The 25,044-nt window shown below is 54.8% G+C and overlaps 1 protein-coding gene across 3 annotated transcripts in view; it reads right to left on the reverse strand.

Annotated features, from left to right (window-relative positions):
- Window positions 1–273: 273 nt before the first annotated feature.
- Window positions 274–25,044, reverse strand: part of CNTFR (ciliary neurotrophic factor receptor) — a 40,100-nt gene continuing 15,329 nt past the window's right edge. For all 3 annotated transcript variants that reach the window (XM_049773719.1, XM_049773711.1, XM_049773725.1), the window contains 8 exons: window positions 19,379–19,463; window positions 14,686–14,919; window positions 6,721–6,838; window positions 6,424–6,590; window positions 5,363–5,526; window positions 1,803–1,983; window positions 1,210–1,387; window positions 274–917 (listed from right to left, as the gene is read on the reverse strand). In XM_049773719.1, the coding sequence (XP_049629676.1) occupies window position 917; window positions 1,210–1,387; window positions 1,803–1,983; window positions 5,363–5,526; window positions 6,424–6,590; window positions 6,721–6,838; window positions 14,686–14,919; window positions 19,379–19,463 (1,128 nt within the window). In that variant the 3' untranslated portion in view covers window positions 274–916. The remainder of the gene's footprint in view (window positions 918–1,209; window positions 1,388–1,802; window positions 1,984–5,362; window positions 5,527–6,423; window positions 6,591–6,720; window positions 6,839–14,685; window positions 14,920–19,378; window positions 19,464–25,044) is intronic.

Consider the following 25,044-nt stretch of genomic DNA (forward strand, 5'->3'; position numbering starts at 1 on the left):
CCAAGCTGATGCCAGCTCTTCCTAGCACATTCCATCAGCCCAGGACTAATCTACTGGAACCCCTGGACTCTGCATTCTGAGTTACAGGGACCCCTCATTTCCCACATCTCCTCCCCAGGCTCCCAGGAAGCGCCCCCAACCAAAGTAGCCACATCCCAGACACATAGCAGAGTGCAGAAATATCTTTCCCCACCCACAGCCAGTTTCCTTCAGTTCTCAGATGGGATCCATGGAGGCATGGAGGAGCCTCTCCAAAAGTGTGTCTCTTTCAAGGAATCATGAAATGGTGACGTTTAATGAGAATCCCCTCCCCGACCCCCCCCCACCCCTGTATATACAATTATAAAAAATTCAAATACAGCAAGTTACCACTGAGTCGGACAGAGGGAATGGATGGGCATTAAATACTGTGGGGCGGGAGCTGAGAGAAGAGAAGGATGTACAAAACAGGGGCAGGGGCACTGAAAAGTGTGGGTACTGGGGGGAAGGGGTGGCTGGGCCCCCCCAGCATCAGGAGCTTATAATCTGATGGTGGCAACAGAGACCCTGGGGCAGATAGGAAGCTGGGGCAAGGGGAGAAACTAGATGGGGGGGCTCCCCTCAGGCCCCCCATGGGCTCCTTGGAGTCGCTGGCATTGGAGGGTCCAGCCCGAGAGGAATGGGAGGTGGTCTTTGGTGGGTGGGTTAGCTGCATGGTCCCCCTCTCCCGAGGGAGGGGTGAGGGCCCGTGGGGTAAGGAAAGGTGGGAATACGGCAGGCCCGGGCCCGCCGGGGTCTCTACAAATTGTGTCTGAAGAGATGCAGAAAGGCCCTCCTGCCCGTGTGCAAAATAGAAACGGGGTCTGTGGGCTCAGCTCCGACTTCAGCTCCTCCTCAGGTACGTTGGCCTCTGGCCTGTCCTGGTGGGGAAGCTGGCTCTGTGGAAACAGGGAGCCAGACATGAGGGAGGGTGAGGTAGGGATGATCTCTCTCTCTCTCTCTCTCTCTCTCTCTCTCTCTCTCTCTCTCTCTCTCTCTCTCTCTCTCTTTTGCTCTCTCTCTCTTGTTCTCTCTTGCTCTCTCTCTCTCTTGTTCTCTCTTGCTCGCTCTCTCTCTCTCTCTCTCCCCTTCTCTCTCTCTCTCTCTCTCTCTCTCACTCTCTCTCTCTCTCTCTCCCCCCTCCCTTCCTCTTTCCCCCCACCCATGTGACTACTGTCTCACTCCACTGACCAGATCAGGAGACTGCTGGCGGTGGTGATGGCAGCGGCGGCAGCAGCCAAAACCAGAGTGATCGGGATGCTCATGCCGATGGGCGCTGAGGGATCTCCACCGCTGCCCAGCTCCTTGGAATCACAGTTCTTCGTGGTGGGTGGGGGTGCCAGGGAGCTGCTGGTGCTGGTCGTGGTCTCTGGGGAGCATGGGGAAAACTCAGGGCAGGTCTGGGGCTGGATTCCCCACCCCCATCTGGAGGTATCTTTCTGCTGCCTCTCCTATTGCCCACCCCAGCTCCTCTCTCAGACCAATTTGGCCTCCCCCCTCAAACAGGCTCTGATTCCACCCCACCCAATTGCCTCTACCATCTGGAGAGGTACACTTCCTGCATCTAACCCTACTGCCTTTTCTCTTCCACCCCCCACCCCTCTTCTGCCTCATCTTTCAAATCAGCTTAGCCTCCCCCCTTGGACTAGCTTGCAGATGCTATTTCCATCCAGTTGCACAGAGTGTGTGGACAGCAGGGTCCACCCCTGAAACCTCCAAATCCCAGGCAATAGGAGGTGGGAGGAGAGCCCTGAGCACACAGGCCAGGGTAGGGAAGGGCTCACCGGGGGCCTGGGCCTCAGTGGTGAGGTGTCTTGGCTCCTCTGTCCAGGGAGTGGCATGAGCAGCCACGCTCCAGTCGCTCCACGTCCCAATCTCGTTGTCCTTGGCTGCCACTTGGATGATGTACTCCTTCCCCGCGTAGGCGTCCGTGATGGTGTGCGCTGTGCCGTCTGACAGCTCCACCTGCGGCCAGGGTGGGGGGGGGGGTAAGCAAGGACACCCCTGGGGAGCAGTAGCGTGGGGAAGTGCTGGGGAGAGTGAAGACAGCCTGGAGGGAGGAGACTTGCCTGGGACAGAGGGAGGCTGAATAATCCTGCTGGAGAGAGAACAGAAAAGAGACAACCAACCAACACACACACACACATATGACAGGTAGTGTAGCCTCTGAGGGAAAGCAAGTATATTTTATTTTTTGGAAGTTGTTTTGTTTATGTGTTTGGGGGCCACATCCAGCAATGCTCAGGGGTTACTCCTGGTACTGCACTCAAAATTTCTCCTGAAGGTGCTTGGGGACCATAGGGGATACTGGGGGATTGAACCCGGGTGAGCCATGTGCAAGGCAAGTACCCTACCCAGTCTACTATCACCCCCCCCCCAAGTAAGAACAACTTTAAGGAGTCTAGGAGCACCCTTGAAACAAGCAGAAGGACAGAAGGAAGGCTAAGTTCAGTCCTAAGCTCCAGGGAGACACATGAGTGGAGGTATACTATGGAAAGTGGGCTTGGAGCTGCTCTGCCCTCACCCCAGCTACAGGTTTGGAGGTTCTTCCAAGAAACAGAGCAAGCCCCTTTAGTCCTCTCTGGTTCCAGCCTCGCCTGAGCCAGGATACCAAGGCACTGAGCCCCCACATGCTGGCAGACTGCCCCATAAAATAGTGTTAACGATCCCTCTCTCGGGGCCATAACAAGGACACACGGTCAGCACCAAGGGGGTTTAGACCGCTCTACCCATGTCGGCCCACTCAAAGCCAGGGATCTCGACTGCCCAGGGCACTCCTCCACACGGCCCCAGCAGGGCCTTCCCAGGGTATCGTGGACTTGATACCCTGACTGAGGTAGAAAGGGGTGATGGGAGTGGGCAGCAGGACACCCAGACAGCTACTCTCTTTCTTCCTGGAGGTATCTCCAGCCCGCCCCCACCCTGGCCAGCCTCATCCTGCTGGTCTCCTTGCTCCAGGCTGGCTTGCCTGTCCGGCGCCCCTCCAGGCCCAAGCTGGGCTCTGGTTCATCTCAGCAGCACCCACTGCCTCATTAAGCCGCCTCGTAAACAGGGGCAGCCGGCAGGGGTGGAGTTGGTTCCCCCCCCCCATCTGCTCTGGGCCACGTCTGGCTTTGGGGCTTTTTTGGTCCCTGTTCCAATTCACCCTCCCCCCAGAAAAGCAGGATCTGGGTTACCTGATCGGACGGGTTTTGAGCACATGCACACTTGATTCCGGGTGCTCCTAATTGTGCAGCTGTGTCTGTGTGTGTGGCCCCTCCAGTTACCCCTGCATCAGAGCCCTGGGGTCATTCGCAAAGGTCAGCATCAAGGTCAGCATCAAGGCAAGAGTCACTGGGTTTGGTTGATCCTACTTCTGGGTGGACCCAGTGACCTCAAGGACCTCAAGGAATCGAATCCCAGTCCCACCTCTGGTGCCACCATTTGTTGGGGTATCCCCAGCATCTTTCCCTCCTTCTCCCTCTTGCCCCAGACCATTCCTTCTGGTCCCCAGACTCCACACCTGTCATTCTCTGGAGGGAAAGGGCTTTGGGGAGCAGAACCAAATACTACCTTATTGATAGGCTGTTGAGGGTCCCCAAATCTCTAGAAACATGACCTGGGAGCCTTGGATAGCTGCCCGAGGCCAGGCCTTTCTTGCTCATTTATCACTGATCCTTTAATCCCCCTCCTTGAGAGAAAGGCTCCTCTACTGGCAAGAATTGCCAGGTGGCTGGCATGCACCTCGCCGCAGTGCCATCCACTGGGCCTGCTGCGGCTAAAGCGCAGCACTCCCTAAGCAGGCACTCCCTAAGCAGGAAGGAGGAACAGAACAGAGTACAAGACACAGCAGGAAGCCCAAACTGGGTACCTGTACCTGCTTATCCCTTATCCAGATGAAGATAGTCCCTATCAGACCTCAGGGCAGCCATTCATGTACAATTCCTACCTCAGCTTCTCTCTCATTTTCTGAAACCAAATGGTCTTCCCCTGTCTTCCCTTTTGCCCCCTCACCTCCATAGAGTACCTGCCTCTCTTCAAGGTCAGGGCTCAGGGAGGCTGAGACTATTCCAGGCAAAAGCCAAACTCCAGAGAGCTTGAGTTGGAGCCAGCCACGATGCCCATGAAGCCAAGCAGGGCCTTGCTGCGAAGCCCGCAGATTCCCTTCAGTAGGGCGGAGTCAGACTGGCTGCGGTGGGTATGTGGCCCGCATGAAGAGAGCGTGGTTCCTGTGGGGAACCACATGTGTGCATGCATGTTCCATGTGGGCGGTGGGCCAGGCCCACGGCATGGCGTGTGCACGAGACTGCTGCCTGTAGCTCGTTAGCGGGGGAGGGGGGCTTATGAAACTAGACCCCAGTTATTAGCGATACATTAGGCGCGGGCAGCTGGCCAGGCAGGAGGGACTCCGGACTCTGTCAGAGAACATGTGAGCTTGAGAGCAGCCTTTGTGGGGGCCAGGCCTGCCAACCTGGACAGGCGCCCTGGAATCGAATTACGCACTTTAAAGGCCAGCCAGGGTGGGGGGCTGGAGTCTGGTGGATGTGGTGAGGGAGTCTCAGTGACCCCAGGGAGCCAGCCTTCTTTCCCCAGGGGGCTTTACTCCAGCCTGCTTTACCCCAAGGCTGAGACCTCCCCTAGCATCCACAGCTCTCAAGAAGAATTGCCCCTCAAACCTTCAGCTATGCCACAGAGCCCCTGTCTTGACCCCATCCTGACCTGTGACCTCAAGGTAACCCACTTGGTGAGATCTGTCTCTGATGGCTGACACCACCCACCTAAGCTCAAAGCCTACCCGGGATTTTTGATTCCACTGCCTGACCTCATGTGTGAGGCCCTGAGGACATGGACAGTCCTTCCCCTTCCCCTTGGGCCAGCACAGGCCCAGAGTCCAGGCAAGAGTGTGAAAGGAGTTTCCTGGGCTGGGGAGATGGTGCCAAGGGCATGAGTACAGACAGGCTTTGCATGCTCGAATCCCACATTCTATCTGTGGCATCATATGGTCCCGTGAGCACTGGTGGGAATAGTCACCCAGTACCACCAGGTTCATCTCAGAAATCAAAATCAAACACAGAGAAGAGATGCCTGGGAGGGTTGAAAGGCTCAGCCATTTGCTCTCTTCAGGTCTCCTCCCCACTAAACCCCAGTGCTCCCACTGCACCAACAGAAAAACCAACAGGGAACCTAAGGGACATGGAATAGGCCATACACACTGGCTCCACCTGTCACACCTGCCTCTCTCTTTCACACACACACATCAAGCCTCCCCGTCCCTCAGGCCTCCTTTAGGGGTAGCTACCACCCATAACTCATGGCTTGGGTTCCAGGTCTATCCATGGGCACACGGGAGAGCTGGGGCACTTACGTGCTGCCACTGGTCCAGGATGAGGGGTCGGTAGCGCAGAAAAAACTTGAGTGGGAAGGACTCGGGGTCGGGCCAGGTTGAGGGATTCTGCCATGTCACCTCTAGCCGTCGAGGGTTGCTAGGCACTGGCCGAGCCACCACGTTCTCTGGAGGATCCGGCTTTACTGTGGAGGGGATGGAGCTTTCTGACCATACATCCTCTGAGCTTGCTGCATCTCCTCAGCCCGACACCAGGGCTACCATCTCAGCTGAGACCCCTCACAGTGGCCAGCCCTCTCCATGAGCCACTTGGTGGCCACCACCAGGATCAAGTCTCACTGCCTCCCCCACCCCCAACCCATCGCTGCAGATGTCATCCCACCTCCACCCTAAGCACCTGCACCCCCCACTGTGAACCCTCTTAAGCCAGCCTCTCACACTCCCCCCCCCCAAGCCTGGCTTTCACTTCAGCCCTTAACTCGCTTCCTTTGGCAGAATCTGGGGTGAAAGCACAGTCCACAGTGAAGCAGAGGGAGCTGGGCTATGAGGTGCAGGAGGCTGGAGACCTGACGGGCATGTCAAAGGGTCCAGTTCGGAGAGAACAGGGTGGTGGGGGGCAGGAGGTTTGGGGCCTGGCTAGGATAGGGTGAGAGCAGGCTTCAGGCCTGGCTGGGGTGGGGCAGAGGCAGGCAGAGGGTCTGTGTGGGAGGGGGCTGGGTGAGGGCAGTCTCTGTCCCAGTCCTGTCTCCTGTTCTGACACCTCATTCATCACAGGCCGTAAGGAAGCCATTAACATGGGGGTGGGGGGTTGCAGCTGCATGGGGCCTGGTCCAGCCTGCTGCCTCCCCCTCCTGCGGGGCTCTGGGAGCCAGACAGATGACAGGAAGAGCTGCCGAAGTGTCCCCCGACCCCGCAGGTAAGGACTGCCTGCTTGCATGGGGTCAGGTATACATTTGCGGAATACATCTGAGCACCCACATCCTGAGCACCCAACCCCACCCACAGCTACACCTCATCCTGGGCTCAGTGGCTTATGTGTGCTCTGGAGAGGCCATGGGGAGCCCCAGCCCCCTGCCACGCACCAATGGTGAACTCGTCAAAGGTGATGGCTGTAGCATTGTGGCCCAGTGCGTTGCCAACACTGATGGAGACCTTGTACTTGACAGTGGAGAACAGGTGCACGTAGCGGATATGGCAGCGGTTCTTAAGGGTCGGGTCCTTCTCACAGGCCATAGTCTTGGAGCCATGCCTGGGAGAGGGAAGCCCATATATACCATTACTCACACCCTGGCATTAGGTGTGGCGAAGGTCAACCCACTTCCTGGTGCCCCCCCCAAACTTGGGTGACTGGGGGATCAGAGGTCAGGGTGGCTACTCACAGCACAGTCACGTTGAAGGCGCTGGGGATGTAGGTGGGTGCTGGCAAGTGCCAGCTGCAGTAGAAGCCCTTGGGGTAAGTGTTGGAACGGCAGCTGAGCACGGGTTCCCGTGGGGGTACTGTGGACAAGGATAGCTTGGTCATGTATACCCAGAGCCCTAGTCCGTGAGGCTCCTGTGGGGACAGGTGGGCCCCAGAACTTGTACTTTTCTCCCACCATAACCTATTAGCAATTCCAGAGACTGAGAAGTCGCTGTCAGTGAGGGTCTAGACTTCAGGCCACAGAGAACCAGATGTTTCATTAAGGGAAAAGGAGCCCTACAAGGAGCAGGACCGCCCCATGTGCACACCTGTTCCATTGAGGCAGGAACTTTGGGGAGCAAAGGGGCTGCAGGGCCCAGCTCATCTATCACAGGATGGGGGTGATGTAGGGGGAAGCAACCCTAACCCCACAGCTAATACCACATTGTGTCTGCTCCTGGCTGGGTACTGGATTGAGTGAAGTGGGACCATACCTGGTAGTAATTGAGGATAACTCATGGTCCAGTGTTCAGGGGGTGACTCCCTGTACTGCAAAGCCTGCATTTAGCCCATCTCCCCAAACACTGAAGAGGAATCAGTGTGCCCTCTTGGAGACGAGATACCTCAGGCCCCTGTCTATAGGTTGAGAAGTAAAAGAACAGGCCTAGAAGCTCCATAGCACTAAAATGCCTGCATGTGTGTGCATGTGCATGGCAGGTTACATGTATGTGTGGTGTGCAGTGTATGTGGCGTGTCACAAGTCTCTGTGTGGTCTGAACAAGGCCCTCAGGAGCTGTGACAGAGGCAGGAGGGCCCCCAGTGACTCTCAAGTGTGCATCTCCCTGCATGGCTGGAGGTTACTGCCTTTGCCCTGGTGTGGCCCAGTTCCAGCCCTCACCCTGCTTCTCCATTACAGCCCTCTGCAAAACCCTTCCCAGTATCTCCAGCAGCCATCTGCAATCCAGGTGGGTGCCAGAGGGCACTGTTCAGGGTCGCTCAGCAAAGCCTGCACTGGCACTGACCCCCCAAACTGGGATTATGACCTACATGATACTCCCACACACACACAAACACTCTGGAAGTCCTTCTGTTGTCTAACCGCACTTTTTGCTGTGGTGAGCACTTCTCCCAGCTGTCCCGTTCTCAGGCATGGGGTATGGTGTGAGGGCAGCCGGCTCAGGTTCCTGGAAGGAGGCAGATTCTGGGATCTGACCCAGGCAAGGAATGTCCATCCAGGGCTCCGGGGACACTGACACCTCCCTCCTGTTCCCGCCCCCCTCCACCCCCTGCCTGACAGGTGGACAGAAAACCAGAGGGAGGGGCACTCAAGAACCAGCCAAGGGCATGAAAGGATTGTGGGTCTATGCTTGCCAAGTGGCCATGGAGACAAGGGGGCCACTAACTGTGGGCTTGTACTCTGCAGCACCACGTCCTTCTGTCCTTGTTTGCCTTGTGTGTGGGGTGGGAGGCCCAGGGTTCTATCTGGCTTCACAGCAGGGGAGCAGATAGGGTCTGGATGTGCCACAGAGAATGGACTCTGTGGGGGCAGAAGTAATTCTAGAGCCTGAATCTAGAGAAGATGTCGAAGTGGGGGGGAAACTGAGTTCCCACCCCAGGGATAGTTGCCTTTTGCCTACAGCTACCTGTCCTCACAGGAAACATTTCCAAACTCATGCCTATCTGTTTCTCCGCCACACTCTTCCTGTGTGTCCCTCATCTCCCCTTCCCCATCTCTCAGGGGACACAGTGGTGTGGGGTGTTTCGGGTGGCGGCCGAGGACACAGGAAGTGCCTGTGGGGGCCTGTGGGCCAGGCCAGAGTTGGCAACAACCCCAGGAGAAAGGACACTCTGAGGACGGCCAGCCGAGAAGTCTCTACTACCCGTTCCTGCTGTTGCCAACCCTCCTTTACACCCAGCTTCAAAGGAGAAGGGTGCAGGCTGAGTCAGCGCCCTGCCACCTGGGTTCTTCCCGGGGCAGCGAGGGCCATGGCTTTCTCCCTGCCCTGGCCCTGCCATTCCTGCCTTCCCTCTTCCCCCTCCTCCTCATAGAGCCCCCCTCTCTCAGGTCACAGGGCAGGAGGACCAGGCAGGACTTTGTCATCTGGCTACTCCTGCCTGGCCCTGGGCCCTGAGCAGAGACGGGTTTGGGTTTCCTGACAGGGACCAGGTTTCTGCGAAGGAAAAGGAGGAAAGAAAAACAAAGAAGAGGGAAGTTAAGGAGAGACTCGCTGCAGCTGGAGCCCAGCTGAAGGGCTGGGTGGGCGGAGGTGGGGTGCAGTGAGAGAGCGCTCTAGGCTGAGGGACAGGGCAATGGGGGACCCCGTGGAAGGGGCGGCAGGCTGTGCTGAAGACCCTGTGTTTTGAGGCAGTGGGGTGGGAGGTTGTTGCATTTGCTGTTTGCATGTTTTTCGAAAACCATGCTGTTTTGTGACATAGTGGTGGAGGTGGTGGTGGTGTTTTATAAAGCCCAGGTGTTCTGACAGCCCGCAGATACACACAGCATCATGGCTGTGATACTACTCCATGGCTAGACCACAGTCAGCATCTCCAGGACTGAGGGTTCTCGGGGTACCCCACTTGTCACTGTTCAACCGGATGAGCTTGTGTTCCAGAGGAGCGCGAGTGTGGCGCCAATGAGGAGGCTCCTGGAGACCCCACTCTGGGCAGGCGGGCTGCCCCTCCATGCCCCGTTCCGGAGTCTCCTGTGGAAATGGGGGCTCTGGGATGTCCGGAGCAAGCTGCAGCAGCAGCGCCCCTGGACTCCATGCGGGGCTGTGCACGCAAGAGCCTCAGTGCGTGCATGCGCCCCCGCTGGCCCGGGTTTTGTTTGTTTTCCTCCTAATTGGCTTGTTTTTCCATGTCCAGCCCACCAAACCGCATGTTTTTCCTCTCATCTCGCCAGCCTGCCTGGGCTGGAGCCCCCGGCACGCAGGAGGCCTGCCTTCAGGCCCAGTGCAGAGGAGGGGCGGGCTGCCCACACCCCAGGGCTGGCCAGATCAGGCGGGGCGGGACGCAGTGACCCTTCCAACTCCAGCCCTGCCCAAACCCCACCCTCGTTCCTCCCGCAGCCTCTGGAGCGCTCAAAGCCCAGAGCAGCCCTTGTAATACCACTCAGGCACCCCCAGTTATTCAGACGTTCCCCCCCCCCCCACACACACACACAACTACTCTCCACGTTTTTCTCCTCAGACATCTTCAACTACACACTGTTCCTTCCTTCCCAGCTAAACAGGGCTGAGGGGAGAGTTGAGTGCTCCAAGTTTGGACTTGACCATCAAAGAAGACGAAGATGTAGAAATCAGACAATCAGCGGATTAAGGCCTGGCCCAGACTCAGCATTAGAGAACAGGCCTTGAATGTGTGAGGCCCTAGGTTCAACAGTGGCACTGCAAAGAGGAAAGGAAAAGGAGGAGATGGAAGAGAAGAAAGAAGGAGAATGGAAAAGAAGAGAAAAATAATAGCATCCATTTATCCGACTTGCTTTAGCTGGAATCAGAAGGGCCCTGGATAAAGCAGTGGATAAAGCGCAGCTGTGACCTACTTGCTCATGGGCTCCTGTCATGGCAGGGGGACCCCCTGAGAGGTGTGGCCCCCTCTCCAGCTGAGGCAGGAGGGTAAGTCAGGAGAAGGCAGGTCAGGGATTAATCTAAGGGAACTTTCAACAGAATAGTTTTGTGATTAGGTACCTTGGAAGCAGAGACAGGAAAATCTCTGATGTTCATGATAAATATTAATTGTTGGTTCGAAAGGTCCACACTCTGCCCTATTCTCTAAAGAGGGCAGGAAGGATAATTTGATGGTGCATGTTGAGAAGCTAGTCTTCTGTTACTAATATTGAGAGGGTGAAACCATTATGATGAATGCGCCTGCTCCCCAGGCCACATGTTAGAGGGCAATAATGCAACGAGAGGCGAGTACCTGTTACTTCTGACAACCAGAGCCTAGTCAACAGGGGCCGACAGGCAGGTGTCAGGGAGTGGGCTACATCTTAAAAAAGGTCTCTGAGCACCCCAGAGCAGCTGTGAGTCTATCCCAGGGGTACAAACTATTGATATATGGCAGGTTGGAGAGATTCTGAAGAGGAATTAAGCTGTTTGCCTTTCACATGTTTAACTCTGGTTCCATCCCCTGTGTTGCAGACGGTCCCCTGAGCATGCCAGAAGTGATTGAGCACAGAACCAGGAAAAGCCCTAAGGAACCTTGGATGTGACCCCAACTGCCCCCTCAACAAACAAACATACACATAACTTCAATGTGCAATTCCCCTGTAGGGCACTCTCAGAGTCAGACCTGCACATTCAGAAGTTTGCAGATTCAAAATTCAGTGCATGTGTACAATGGGTGTCAATCTGGCCTCATCCCTCATCCCTCATCCCTCCTTCTGTGGCACTTAGACCAAGGCTGGGGAGGGCATCAGTTAGCTGCTCCTGTGGGCTCACATTGCCCACAAAGGTCGTTCCAGCCTTTGGCTTGCAACTAAGACACTTGGCTAGAAGTTCCATCTCTTCCATTTAAATGCATACAAGGTATTTTATTTGGTTGGTTGGTTTGGGGGCCACACCTGGCAATGATCAAATACTTAGAAATCACTCCTGGCAGGCTCGAAGGACCATATGGGATGCTGAGGATCAAACCCCGGTCAGCCACATACGAATAAACACCCGCTGTACTACTACTCTGGCCCAACATACAAGATTTTTATGTGGGTAAAGGATCATCTTCACTAGACCATCAATTTTTCTTAGTGTACTTAGCAGTGTTCAGGGGCTACTTCCAGTTCAGAGTTCAGAAATCACTCGGGGGGAGAGGGACTGGAGAGATAGCATAGCAGCAGAGTGCTTCCCTTGCAAGCAACCAACCCAGTTTTGATCCTTGGCATCCTCTATGGTGCCCCAAGCTCCACTGGGAGTGATTCCTCAGTTCAGAAACAGGAGTAACCCCTGAGTATTATCAAGTGTGGCCCCAAAGCAAAATTAAGAAAAAAAATTAGAAAAAGAAAGAAAGAAAGGAGGAAGAAAGAAAAAAAGGAAAGGGAGGAAGGGAGGAAGAAGGGGTTGGAGAGATAGCACAATGGGTAGGACATTTGCCTTGCACGTGGCTGACCCAGGTTTGATCCTCAGCATCCCATATGATCCTTCATGCTTCCTAAGAGTAACGCCTGAGTGCCACCAGGTGTGGCCCAAACACAAACAAAAGGACATATGTGGTCAGGAATACATGTAAATGAAAGAAAGAAAAGAAAAAATAATTGTTCCTGGGATGGAGGGATAGTTTAGAAGTACTTGCCTTCCTTCTGGCTAGTAACCCCAGTTCAAAGTCCCTGAGTACCACCAGGGGTCACTCCTGAGCAGAGCCAAAAACAGCCCCTGAGCACTAACCAGTTGCCCCAAACCCTCCACTCCCCAAACACTTCTGGTGACGTGAGAAGGTGGGAGAATGCAAGCAGTGCTAGGGATCAAACCTGGGCCTCCAGCCTACAAAGCATGCTCTCCAGCCCTTTGAACTATCTCCCCAGATAAAATATATCCATATTTCAGGTGGGCTGTGTCAGCGGAGTGTGAATACAGTCTCACTGAGCAGGTTCCACCACTGCTCAATATTGTAACTCTGCCCCTATCAAATCCCACCTCTAACCCTCCTGAAGCACCAAAATCAGTGATTTCTTTTTTTTTTTTTTTAAAGTTTTTGGGCCACACCCAGTGATGCTCAGGGGCTACTCCTGTTGGTTATGCGCTCAGAAATACCTCCTGGCTCAGAGGACCATATGGGATGACAAAGACTGAACCCAGGTCCCTCCTGGGCCGACGCATGCAAGGCAAATGCTCTATCACTGTGCTATCGCTCCAGCCCCCAGAATCAATGATTTCTATAGGGAACACTGGACCAGAGCCTGCTCCCCTCCCCGGTGCTTTAAGTGTCCCTATTAGCAGTACCTGGGAATCAAAGAGCTTCATCAGCTGTTCAGTTCTCTACCTCTCAGAATGAGGCCAGAATCTCTGGCTCAAGGAGAGAAGTAAACTACTATCACTAATTTGGTCTTTGAGAATTTGCCTACTAATGCTGACTTCCCCACACCCATAATCTTACCATGTCCATGGGTGGACCCCCTTCCTGAAGCATGCCTCCCCCATACTCCCAACTCTCCCCCATTGCTCTTTCTTAATTCTTTCTTTGCAGGGGAAGTGACACCTAATGGTGCTTACTCCAGGATTCACTCCTGGCAGAGCTTGGGGACCTATATGTGGTGCTGGGGACCAAATCTCAGGTTGGCTGCGTGCAAGACAAGTGTCCTCCCTGCTGTACATTTTCTCTGTCAGTCCCTTATCTAGTGATATTCTCTGGAACATCACTGTCTTCTCAACCCCACAACCTCTCCTTCCACATCATCCCTCTTACCCCAGTATTGCTGCTGACAATCTCTCAGCTGAGTCTTTGAGTGCTCCATCTCCACCCCAGATCCATTGTCCCCGTCCCCCCAGCCAACCATCAATTCTCAGTTGTCTCCCAGGGCCCCTCCCAAGTCTGCTGCAGATGGGGGTGCCAGCGCTCTGGTCTGCACTGGCTGCCCACTCCTGCAGTTATCTATCTGCCTAAGAGCTTTGGCCACCAGAACCTGCATAGCTTGCCCAGGCACCAGGCCAAAGGCACTAGGGAATGTAAGTAGCCCCGCCCCCACTCAGACTGAATCCACGACCAGGCTCCAGCTCAATTCCTGAGGCACATGTTCAAGTGTTCTGCTGTGGCTTCTGGAATTCCCTCAGTGAGTTAAGCTCCATGTCCCATGGGAACTTCCACCTTCCCTTCCTTTTCTATCATTCCCCCCCCCCCCCCACTGCTTCAGCTGTATCTGTCACTAACCAAATGAATCCCTTGCATATGAATTCCCATCTTGGGCTCTAAATTCTTAGGAAATCCAAACTACATGAAATCCACTACATCTTTTGCCCCCCCCCCCCAAATTATGCTGCTGGGACAGCCCTTCCCACAGCCTGGATTCTCCCCTTCTCTCCTCCCTAAACCCAACCAGTTCTGAAGGTACCCTCTCAACCTTCCCCTAATTCTGTGCCCTGATCCCATGTCTTCACTATGTCCTCTGTATCCCTGCAAGAGATTCCTCCCTGCCTCTGTCCCTGTGCAAACTGCCACTCTTTTGGGGGGGGCTCAGGTGATATTCAGTGGCTAGTTTAGCCCTCTATATTAACGGGTCACAGGAACCTCCTGTATACAGCCTATGGGTCCCAGACTGCTGAGCTCTCTGCATAGGTGCTCCAACCTGCCTCTCTTATCTGCAGGGACGTGAGAAGGAACTTTTTTCCTTTTTCTTATGCAGTGCCAGGGATTGAACCTAGGGCTGTACTTCCCAGGTCTTTACTCTAGCACCAAGTAATTTCTAGGGCCCTGCTCCTAGAAATGTGTGACATTTTCTAGACTCAGTTTCTAGACTCATGAGCTAAGCAACCCCCTCCATGGCTGTTTACACCAATCCAAGGGGCCTTTTCCTGCCTTCCAGCTTTGAGGCCTAGAGTTACACTCAGTTTCTGCCCAATATGACTTTCTCAGTGTTATCCCTTAGCTCTTCCAAATGTCCACTTACCTGTCCCTCTTCCCTGCTTATCTGGAGCCTCCAAACCCGTTTTTTTTTTTTTTTTTTTGAAAGTCAGAGGACCAGTGCCCCACTTCCACCCACCATCCTCATCCCCCACCTATCCTGTCTGTTGGAGCTGGGGCCCTAGTATTCCTTCCCAGCTGGACTCTCTCATAGTCCCAGCTTGTAGAGGGAGTAAGATCAGAGACTCCTCCCCATCCCCCAGGGATCCTCCAGTAAAGCATCCCAGGGTCTGAGCTGAGGTGTCAAAAGAACGTCAGGACTGGGATCAGCAGACAAGACTCCTACACCCCAAAGGGAAGGGGAGAAGCTGGGGGTCGGTGTTGGGGTGATACTTACGGCCCACATGCAGCACAACCTGGTGGCGCAGGTGCCAGGAGTCTCGATGGAAGCAGGCATAGAGGCCACTGTGGCCCAGTTCCAGGCTTCGAAGCACCAGCTGGGAGCCGTTGAGCAGATCGGCCGCCAGGTCTGTCCCATTCACCCGCCAGGTCACAGCCGTGTCCCAGCTTGCTGTCCCGCAAGGTAGTGTCACATCGGAGCCCAGACGCTCATACTGCACATGGGGAGCTTCTGGAGGGGGTCAGCATAGGGCAGAAGTCATAGGTCACAGGTGTCCTGCTGGCACCTGTGAAACTGCATGTTTGCGGTGCATGGGGACCTGGAAATGATTCTGGACACTATGGACTGAATGTCAACCACACTGTGTGCAGGATGAGTGAGCTAAGGAGGAAAGAGGCAGCTGGGATTGGAGGCTGGAAGTTCAGGTTCTCTGGGGGAGCCTAGCCATCCTCCTGTCCGTCACATCTTCATCCCTGTGCCTCCAATCTCTAGACAGAAACAAGCCAGTCCCAGTCACTGACTTTAGCTATCTGTGCAGGCTGAGACTGAAGAACCCATTTGGGGATTTCTGTGTTCCAAACCCATCTCTTTCTCTTTTGTCTCTGTCCTGTTCTCTCCCTTCCCTACTCTGGCTCCCCTGAACATGCCTCCTCCCCCCAATGAGCCAGAGCTAGGGTAGTAGCAGGGAAAATGACCAGAACCCAGGATGGGGAACCCTAGGGATTTCCCAGCAGCTCTCAGTTCCACAAGGCAGGTACTTTGTGCAGGAATGCAGAGTCCTGAGACTCAGTCCTTTCCTGCCCCCACCCCTGCCCTGGGAGGAGATTGTCAGAACCAAAAGAACAAGTCAGCCCTGACCAAAGGAAACCAGGGGAGTTGAGGGAGCCCAGGAGGAATGGAGGGGTGGGAGAGAACACTGGGCCAGGCCCGCTGTGTTGGCTGGGGATAGTGCTACAGCCACCAGCCTGGGGACCAGAGTGCAGCAGAGCTGGGCGGGAACAAACCCACCCTCCTCCTCCACCACCCCTAGGCTGGAAGAAGGACAGATGCTTTCCCAGCCAGATCTGTGAGGGAGAGAGCGGGGTGGGGGCAGTGTTGGGGGGACTGTATTCCTCGTTAACACTCCCTGATAACTCCCCTTCAGAGCGCCACCCCGCTGAGTTGGGGGATTTTCAGAGGCAATTCCTGTTAACGAGCCAATTAAGTTGGGCCAGTGGCCTCTTAATTAGACTTGTTAACACCACCAGGACCGCAGGGGGTAGGGATCCCTCTGAGCCAGCAGCCCCTCCTTCCCCCCAAGCTGGGCCTTGTTTCTGCTGGCTGCTCTTCTGTCTTTCTGTCCCCTGTGGCCTGTGCCAGGCTCTACCCGGAGACCTATCTCCGTCTTACCCCTCTCTGAGCCTCTGTCCAAAGAGAGCAAAGCAGGGCGCCCTGCCAGCTCTGACCAATCGTATGTGGGGCCTAGGACCCACAGAGCAGGGGATGAATGGAGGACGGAAGGACAGTGGCTGGGGGCTTTGGAAGCCACAGCTGTGAGGCTGGACCAGAGGCTGGACGCAGGCTTCCCCTGACCAGAGGCCCAAGTGTCCACAAAGCTCAAGCCATAGAGCCCCCCCCCCAATCCACCAGCCCTAGCCATTGAGCCCCCTCCAACCTCCCTTCCAAAAACCTGGAGCTTCCAGGAAACGTGCCAAGCCCCTCTCTCAGCACCACCCCCCAACAGAGACTCTCTATCCAGCTGCAGAGGAGGAAGAGGAGGAGGAGGAGGAGGAGGCCTCGGCGGAGAGGAGGAAGACTGGGAAGCTGACTGTTGGGAGGGGGTGGGGCAATCATGGTTCCTGTGAACACATTAGTACCTCGATACCAAGTGACACAGCTCAGGGACTCCATCTTAGGGATGCTGGTGGACCCCTCTAGGCTCATTCATAGGCAAAGGGTGGGGGAAAATTAGGGCCTCAAGGTAAGGGAGCAACACAGCAATGTGAACCATGGGGACACTCTCCTGTACCTCACAAAGGATGTGGCCACATGAGCTGACAAGGCCACATATAGCCTAAGAGCAGAGCAGGAAGGAGATGGTGACAACACAGTGACAGCTGACAACCATAGGCCACACAGAGGGGCGGAGGAAGGAAGCAGATACACAACCTGCCACGACAATTGCACCCACCCATCAGAGTGTCACAGGCTCTAGTCACAGCGTACCACACAGCCTCGAGATGGCAGTGATTGAATCCTTTGTCTCTGGACAGCACCCCTTCCCCGCCCCAGGGGTGCCCCAGTGATGTGCTGTCCATTTCAGAAATTAAATCAGGCAGGAGGGGAGGATGGGGTTCTTGGCCCTGACGCGGTGACAAATGCTCCAAAGGAATCAGCTGTGAAAAGGTTGTGAGCAGCCAGGATGAGAGACAGAGACAGGATGAGGTCATGGACAGGGAGCGCTCCGAGGGACGGGGCTGAGGGCGCCCTCGCACCTGTGCATAGGCTCACACAGGGACTTCAAGCCGGAAACAGTCCCGGGGCAGACAGGCAACAGCACCCGCTTAGGAAGACTGACCAAAACATAAGGAAAACACAAGGAGACACAGTCACTCAGGGCCACATTCACCTCCAAGGGCCACCACATTCCTGTGTCTGTACAAGGAGGACCCCCCCCCCCACTCAGAGGCACAATGGGGCTTGGAGGTCCAGCTCCCACAAAGGAAGGAGAGACAAAACACACAGGACTCTTTCATGTGTGTGCAAGACTGGGGGGGGATACCAGATTCACACTCTAAGGGAGTACTAACTAACTCACAAGGGGTACAAGACTAACACACAGGGTACAGAACTCACACCCGCATGACAGATACATGGGTACAAAACACATACATGAGGTGCAGGCCATACATGGAGTACAGGATTTTCATACACAGAATCCAGGACTCACAAATGGGGTGCAGGACTCACATGGGATACAAGACTCACATAGTGTACAAGATCACACACATGGGATAAAGGATTCACACACTGGGGGAGATAGGACTCTCAGACACAAGGTACAGTACTCACACTCATATGGAGTATAGAACTCCCAGGGTACAGAACTCACACATAGAGAAAAGGTTCAACTCCTAGCACACAGCCATGCCCAGACACTGCTGAAAAGGGACAAGGGTACCCATGGGTGCATGACCCCAGGAGATGCCATCAACTAGGAGGTAATTCAGACATGACTCAGCCAAATTATGCCTGATGCACTAGGCCACCTCAGTCTCGGTGGCACACCGAGAGCCCACTTAAGTTTCGGTCCCCCACTTGGGAGCCCAGTGATTGCAGGGAAGACCACAGGTCTGGGCACCGAGAATGGTCAGGATCATGGATGGGGCTGCTCATCAGGGACAGCACTAGGGTTCTCAGAGCTGGTTTCACAGACAGACACCCATCTTCCCCACCAGCAACCGCTAGGATTAAAGGCCCCTGGGAAGGGAATCCTACCCTTGGAACTCTGGTCATGTTTCCAGACCAGACCTTGTCCTCTCCTGGTCATTCTAGGGACAGGATGGAGCACAAGTTCAGAGTGAGGGGGACAGCCACTCCTCACCCAACTACCTGCTCACAGACATGTCCCTTCCTTGGAGTAACTGCCCCAGTTACCTGTACTCTGCCCAGCCCTCTCTGGTTTTGTCCCACATCACTATTCCCATCTCCCTCTAGGACAGAGTTCCCAAACTTACCTGGTCTCCTGCCTCCTCCTCAGGGAAAAAAAATCACTCAGCACATCCCTGGAAATCCTCCTCCTTGAAAAGGAAAGGCCCCTCCCAGAGGCACCCCTGGACTTTAAGGACACTTTCCTGGATTGTTCCAGAGCTGGCAGGGGTGGCAGTACAACCAGTTTGGGGAAATAGTGCTCTAGACAAATGTTTCTCAACCGAGGCCACCAGGATTGTCCAAGGGATTGGCCACAGGTAAAGTGGTGCATATGTTGGGGACGGCACAGCTCAAGACTAGAAAGCCAACTTTCAGGACAGGGGTCCCACGTGAAGAGGTTGAGGAAACTACTCTGGAGTAAGGTTCAGCTCAAATAAAAATGTCTGCCATAGAGATGGGGATGGCAGCAGAAAGAAAATTGGACACTGGTGGTGGGAAATGTGCACTGGTGAAGGGATGGGTGTTGGATATTGTATAACTGAAGCTCAAACATGAACAACTTTGTAACTATCTTACGGTAATTCAATTAAAAAGTTTATTAAGGAGCTGGAGTGATAGCGCAGCAGTAAGGCATTTGCCTTGCAAGCATCTGACCCAGGACAGACCTCGGTTTGATCCCCGATGACCTATATGGTCCCCCAAGCCAGGAGTGATTTCTGAGCTCATAGCCTGGAGTAATCCCTGAGCATCACCGGGTGTGCACCAACACCCCCCAAAAGTTTATTAAAACATAAGGAGCAAAATAAAAATGAATAAAGACTCAGTTCAGATGGGACTACCTTGACACCACATTTCCCCCCACCCCGACACCCCACTCCACTGCATCTCCACAAGTGACTGAATATCACCTTGCTGATGGCTGTGGTGGGATCTCCTCCTCTGCAGATGTGATAGCCCCGTGAGTGCTAAGAGCCTCAACAGCATAGCTCTGCTCTGCAGAGGACTAATGTGGAGTCCATGCCTCCTCAACCCAAGCATGCCCCCATGCCCCAGCACTCACCCTGTGGGCTATGTCTCTGGGCGTAGACCATGGCAGTGGCCGCAGCTAGCATGGCACAGCAGGCCCAGGGCACCGGAGAGGCCATCTGTGGGAAGAAACAGGGGAGCTCTTTCAGCCCAGGCAGGAGGCTCCTGGGAAGCCCCCCACTTCTAAGGCAAGACTGGGATATCCCAGCCCTTGGGCCAGGGAACCTTGACCCCAATGTCCTTCTTAATGGGGCTCAGGATCCTCTTTCAAGCAACGGAAAGCAACATTATTGGCATCCGTGGCCCAAGCGAGGTTTGCTAAGATGGCAGGAGGCAACCGGCGGCGGTTTCCTGTTCGATAAGGCTGGGGCTGCAGGAGGGAGTCAATCACGGATGAGTTATGGGGCATTCTTAATGCAGGGGCCATTTTCTACCCAAAAAAAAAAAAGAGAGAAAGAAAAAAAGATAATAACTTCGCTGGTGAAATTGGGTAATTAGCTGCCACATTGCACCTGGCTGGGGTGATGTTTGTGCACTGTATCTGTCGGGGTGTCTGGACTCCTGAGAAAGCCTAAAAGCTAGGTGCTCCGGGAGTCCCTCAAGTCTGCCCCCAAGGGGTTTGGGACCCTGAGTTCTGGAGCTTTGTAACAGCAGAACAACAGGGAAGCAGTGGCTGGGAATGAAGACCAGCTGAGACTTCTGCTGAAGTGTACCCTGATGACTGAGAGAAAAAGAGCTGCTGACTTACATTCTTTTTGTTTGTTTTGTTTTGTTTTGGGGGGGTTACACTCGGCAGGGCTCAGGGGTTACTCCTGGCTCTACGTTCAGAAGTCACTTCTGGCAGGCTCAGGGGACCATATGGGATGCCGGGATTTGAACCACTGTCCTTCTGTATGCAAGGCAAATGCCTTACCTCCATGCTATCTCTCCGGCCCCTGCTGATTCACATTCTATCAGGGATCCTGGCTCTCTTTCACCCTGGTTTCGTGAACTTAGGGCCATAGAACCCATAATAAAAGGTGCATATCAGTGCTTACAGGTACCCCTAAGGGTGCCAGAACATGTCTTAGAAGCCACAGTATAGATCCCTCCTTCCTTCACTTGGGATATGTCCCTTTATCCCCTACTTTTGCCCCAGCAGATCCTCAAGAGTGAAAACAGGGAAATAACTTCTTGTACTCAAATATACACTCATTGGGGGGTGAGGGGTGGGAGCTGTCAGCCAGAGAGAAACAGAGGCCACAGGGGGCCACAGTTAAAGCCAGAGTCAGACACTAAGCAGAGACAAGGGCCAGAGATGCTTCCCCCAAACATCCAGACAAAACCCCAAAACAATTTCACACGGCTGGAACTGTCCCAGAGAGACATTTTGAGGCACAAAGCAAAAGAGAAAGGGCTTGAGTGATAGATAGTACAGTGGAAGCGTGCTTGTCTGGCATGTGACTGACCCGGGTTTGATCCCTGGCATCCCTGAGCACCGCCAGGAGTGATACCTGAGTATAGAACCATGAGTAAGCCCTGAGCATGGCAGGGTGTGGCCCCCAAATAAATAAAACCAGAGAGAAACAGGTAGACCGACAGTGAGCAAGCAGAGTAGCACAAACCAAAGTTCAGTCTGCAAGGCTCGAAATAAGTTAGCCAGATGGAAGCCGATACCCCACCAGAGAAAGAGCCAGAAAACTGAGCAGCTTTGACACAGCCAGAGTGAGAGATGGTGTCAGAAACTGTGCCCGAAGTGCACAGCCTGACGCACAAGCTGAGAACTGCCAGAGAAACAGACAGACACAAGAGCAGGCACCCACGCATAAAAACAGCCAGAGGAAGAGCCAGAGACACAGCCAGATGCTCGTCAGGAAACAGCGACAACAGCACAAGCGCTCGCTGCCTGAAAGTCTCAAGATACAGTCAGCCTGAGACATGCTACCAGCCACAGCTAGAAATGGGACAGATGGGCCCACATACCGGACACTGCAGACAACCACAGGGGTGTCAGCCTAGAGCCTTGTGGGAACTCCTCTACCAAAAAGGACTGCTGCCCACCTAAGGCTCCATGCCCCCTCACCAGGAGAGTCCCTTATCCGCACCCACAGCCCAGGGTCACTGTTCCTCCCTGATGGTCTGTCCCATGGGTCTCAGTGACCTGCATGGGCAGTGAGACTCCTAGGCCTCTTACCTCTCCCAGCTCTCACCGTACCTGGCAACCTCTGACCCTCCCCACTCTGCTTTTCAGCTACTTCTCAGGCCTTAGTGGGTAAGATGGGGGCAAAGTCAACAATAGCAAGTGGTAATGCCCAGGAATGAACCCCAGAGAGTCTCACTCAGAAACCAGTTGAGTCCTGTCTCACCTGTCCTGTCTGCCAGTGCCCTGAGCCCTCCACCTGAGTGACAGACCCACAACCTCCACATGGGGGCAGGAGCCCTGGACAGGGAAGAGGAAAAGCTGCAGAATGGGCTGTGGGGAGAGTTGGAGAAGAGCTCACAGTGGCTGCCCCTTCCTTATATCAGAGAGAGATGGCCTGGCATGGAATGTCTGTATCCCAGGGCGTGCACGCAGGCACACACACACACACACACACACACACACACCCCTACCTCCACACTCACCCTACCTTCACACTTTCACCCCTCTGACACACTCACCCACCTCAACACACACACCCACAGCCACCCGGTGGGGGAGGGGCAGCTTCCTCATCAAAGTCGCCTCCATCAGCCGATGAGTTACTGTAAGGGCCGGGCCCTGGGCCAACAGGGCTGCTGCCATGGGAGCCAAGATGGGCGCTGCTGCGGGCAAGCGCTGCGGAATGCTGGTGGGGGAGGAGGCACCAGGCACTGCAGAATTGGGGGCACCCAGAAGAGGGGAGAGAATCCAGAGACCAGAGAGGCAGGGAGAAAGGGCAAGTCTAGAATGGGAGAGAGCCAGGGAGAAGAGAGCAGAGACAAGACAGGAAAGGAGTTGGGGAGCATGAGGAATGGGAGGAGAGTTGGGTCAAAGAGAGAGACCCAAAAAGCAAGCCTGCAGGGTCTCTTTGCTCTCTATAGCATCTCTCTATGCTCCCAAATCCCCAAAAGGCTGGAGGGGCTTCTCTCCAGGCTAGAGGAGACAACCACTTCCTCCTACCCATCCAGAAAGCCCCAGAGAAACAAGTCTCACTTCTTCACTTTCTCTTCCCTCAGTGGCTCTTTCCCAGGCTGTGAGCAGCTCAGCTGCAGCCTAAGGCCTTCAGGCCACCCACCCTGCCCTAGCTCACCTCAGCTACCCAGCCCAGGGCAAAGAGAAGTTTCCCAGGAATGTTCTGATCCACACCCTCATGTGCAGCTCCACGGGTCTGATTCTTCCTGCACATGAGGGCTTCACTCACAGGCCAGGCTCCCCACAGGGCCCTTCTAGGGGACACCCTTGCCCCACAAGGAAGAGTGATTAGGGGACATCAACAATAAGGGAACATAATGGCTAGCAGCCCCAAACCCTGACAGGTACAGGAGCCCTCTCCTGTCACAGAACACTATAATGTCACCATTATAGACACATACACAAAGTTGACACAGACAGCAACCAGTTCTGGGGCCTAAAGGAGAACACAAGGAGCTAGAATACAGGTGTGCAGGAGCCCAAGGCTCAATCCTGGAACTGCCTGGTCTGAGAACCACCTGAAGTGACCCCAGTACACAGAGCTGAAAGTAGTCCCTAAGCATTACCAAGTATGTGGCCTCCTGTAGAGAAAGGGGAATTCTAGAGCCCCAACTTGATTTTTTCTGGTTCTTCTGAGGGGGTTTGTTTGTTTGTTGGGGGGACCACATCCAGCTGTGCTTAGAGCTTACTCCTGGGCTGGAGAGATAGCACAGTAGCATTTGCCTTGCAAGCAGCCGATCCAGGACCAAAGGTGGTTGGTTCGAACCCCGGTGTCCCATATGGTCCCCCATGCCTGCCAGGAGCTATTTCTGAGCAGACAGCCAGGAGTAACCTCTGAGCACCGCCGGGTGTGACCCCCCCAAAAAAAGAGCTTACTCCTGGCGCTGTGCTCAGGGAGCACTCCTTGATGGAGCATGAGGCGCCCTACGTAAAGTGCTGGGAACCAAACCCAAGCCAGGCATGTGCAATGCAAGCACCCTGTCACAATACAATTTTCCCAGTCCCATCCCAACTTTTTTTTTTTTTTTTTTTTTTTGAGGGGTAAAGAATTTGGGCCATACCTGGCGTTGCTTAGAACTCAGTCCTGGTCAAGATCAGCTGTGTGAATGGCCAGAGCCTTACCTCCCACACAATCTCTCCAGTAAAGGCTCCAGATTCTTGACACTGTTTCCCTATGATTCCTGCTGACATCAACAGTCATAAGGACAGTGACTTCAAAGTTACCACAAGACTAAGAGTCATAGACAGCAAGGCAGCTTAGAAATAAAGCATGTGCCTGGCATGTGTGTGTGAGGCCCAGGGTTTGATCCACAGCCCCCCTCACACACACTATCACCCCACCACCACCATACTGTGTCACACACACACTCACACACACACACACACACACACAGTCAGAGGAATACTGACAACCTCAGTGATGTGGCCAGTCACTGGGACTCACCAAGCCATGGTAATTGACATGATGAGAGCTGGTCACTGGCAACAATACCCACACAAAAGCTTGAGGTCAGGAACCAAAAACAAATGCCATTTTGAGTCTGACTGCAAGTCCAACCTGGATTCGGATGTGCCACATGCCCACCTTCACGCCTGCCCCAGGAGAAGAGTGGGTGAGAGGGGACAGTTCTGCTTGTCCAGGCACAGTTATGAGAACCCTCTGCCACTTCTAGGAGGAGAACGGGGGTTCTGAGCCTCACAGACTGCACCCAGCTCCAGCTCTGAATGTGTGTGCACGTGCATGCATGTGCTAGTCGTGCATCTGAGCTTCAGCAGGGTGAATGGTATGAGAGAGGTCAAGGCTTAGTGGGCTCAACTCAACATGGACCATGGATGGGCAGGTGGTCCCATGTGATGCCTCTGAAAAGCTGAGATCCAGCAAAGGTCCCTGCTCCCACCAGAGTCCCGCTAAAAGGTCAGCGTAGTCATCTGCCCTAGGCTGCCAGCACAGCGCCAGGCTCCAGTTCCAGGCCCTCGGCCACCCAATTGTCATAGGGTGAGGGAGAGTCTTTCCTGGGGCCTCATCCCTTCCCTATCCTGGGAAGAAGGCAAGAACTCAAGGATAGCACAAAGACTAACTGCCTCAAAGGGGGCGGGGGACACACTCATGTGTCTTCAGACCTGCAACGGAATGGAATTAGGGGTGATGGGGAAAGGAAGCTTTCCCTCAAGATGGAGGGGGAAAAAGGAGGCAGAGTGGGGCAGAGACTGTCCAGAGTGTGCGGTGGCCGAAGTGGGCAGGGAGAAACACACTGACCGAGGGAGAGCCTGGGAGAGACAGTCGTGGCGGGAGGGAAGCTCCAAGAGGGGAAGGAGGGGCTGAGGCCAGGAGGCCCCCAGATCCCACCAGGCCTAGGCAGCCTGGACAGCGTGGGCGGTGGGGGCGGGGGCAGAGGCCTGAGCGGCCAGAGGCTGGGGAGGTGGGGGGGCAGGCTGGGGAGGGAGGCCTGGCCCCTGGCAGCTGGCCCGGCAGGCCCCCCACAGGGGAGGGGGCGGACTGGGTCAGGGGCCAGCTCCTGGGCTGGGGCTGGCGGGGCGAAGGGCGCCTCTCCCTCTGGTGGCTGGGC

Source organism: Suncus etruscus, chromosome 1 (assembly GCF_024139225.1).
Source record: "Suncus etruscus isolate mSunEtr1 chromosome 1, mSunEtr1.pri.cur, whole genome shotgun sequence".
Lineage (NCBI taxonomy): Eukaryota > Metazoa > Chordata > Mammalia > Eulipotyphla > Soricidae > Suncus > Suncus etruscus.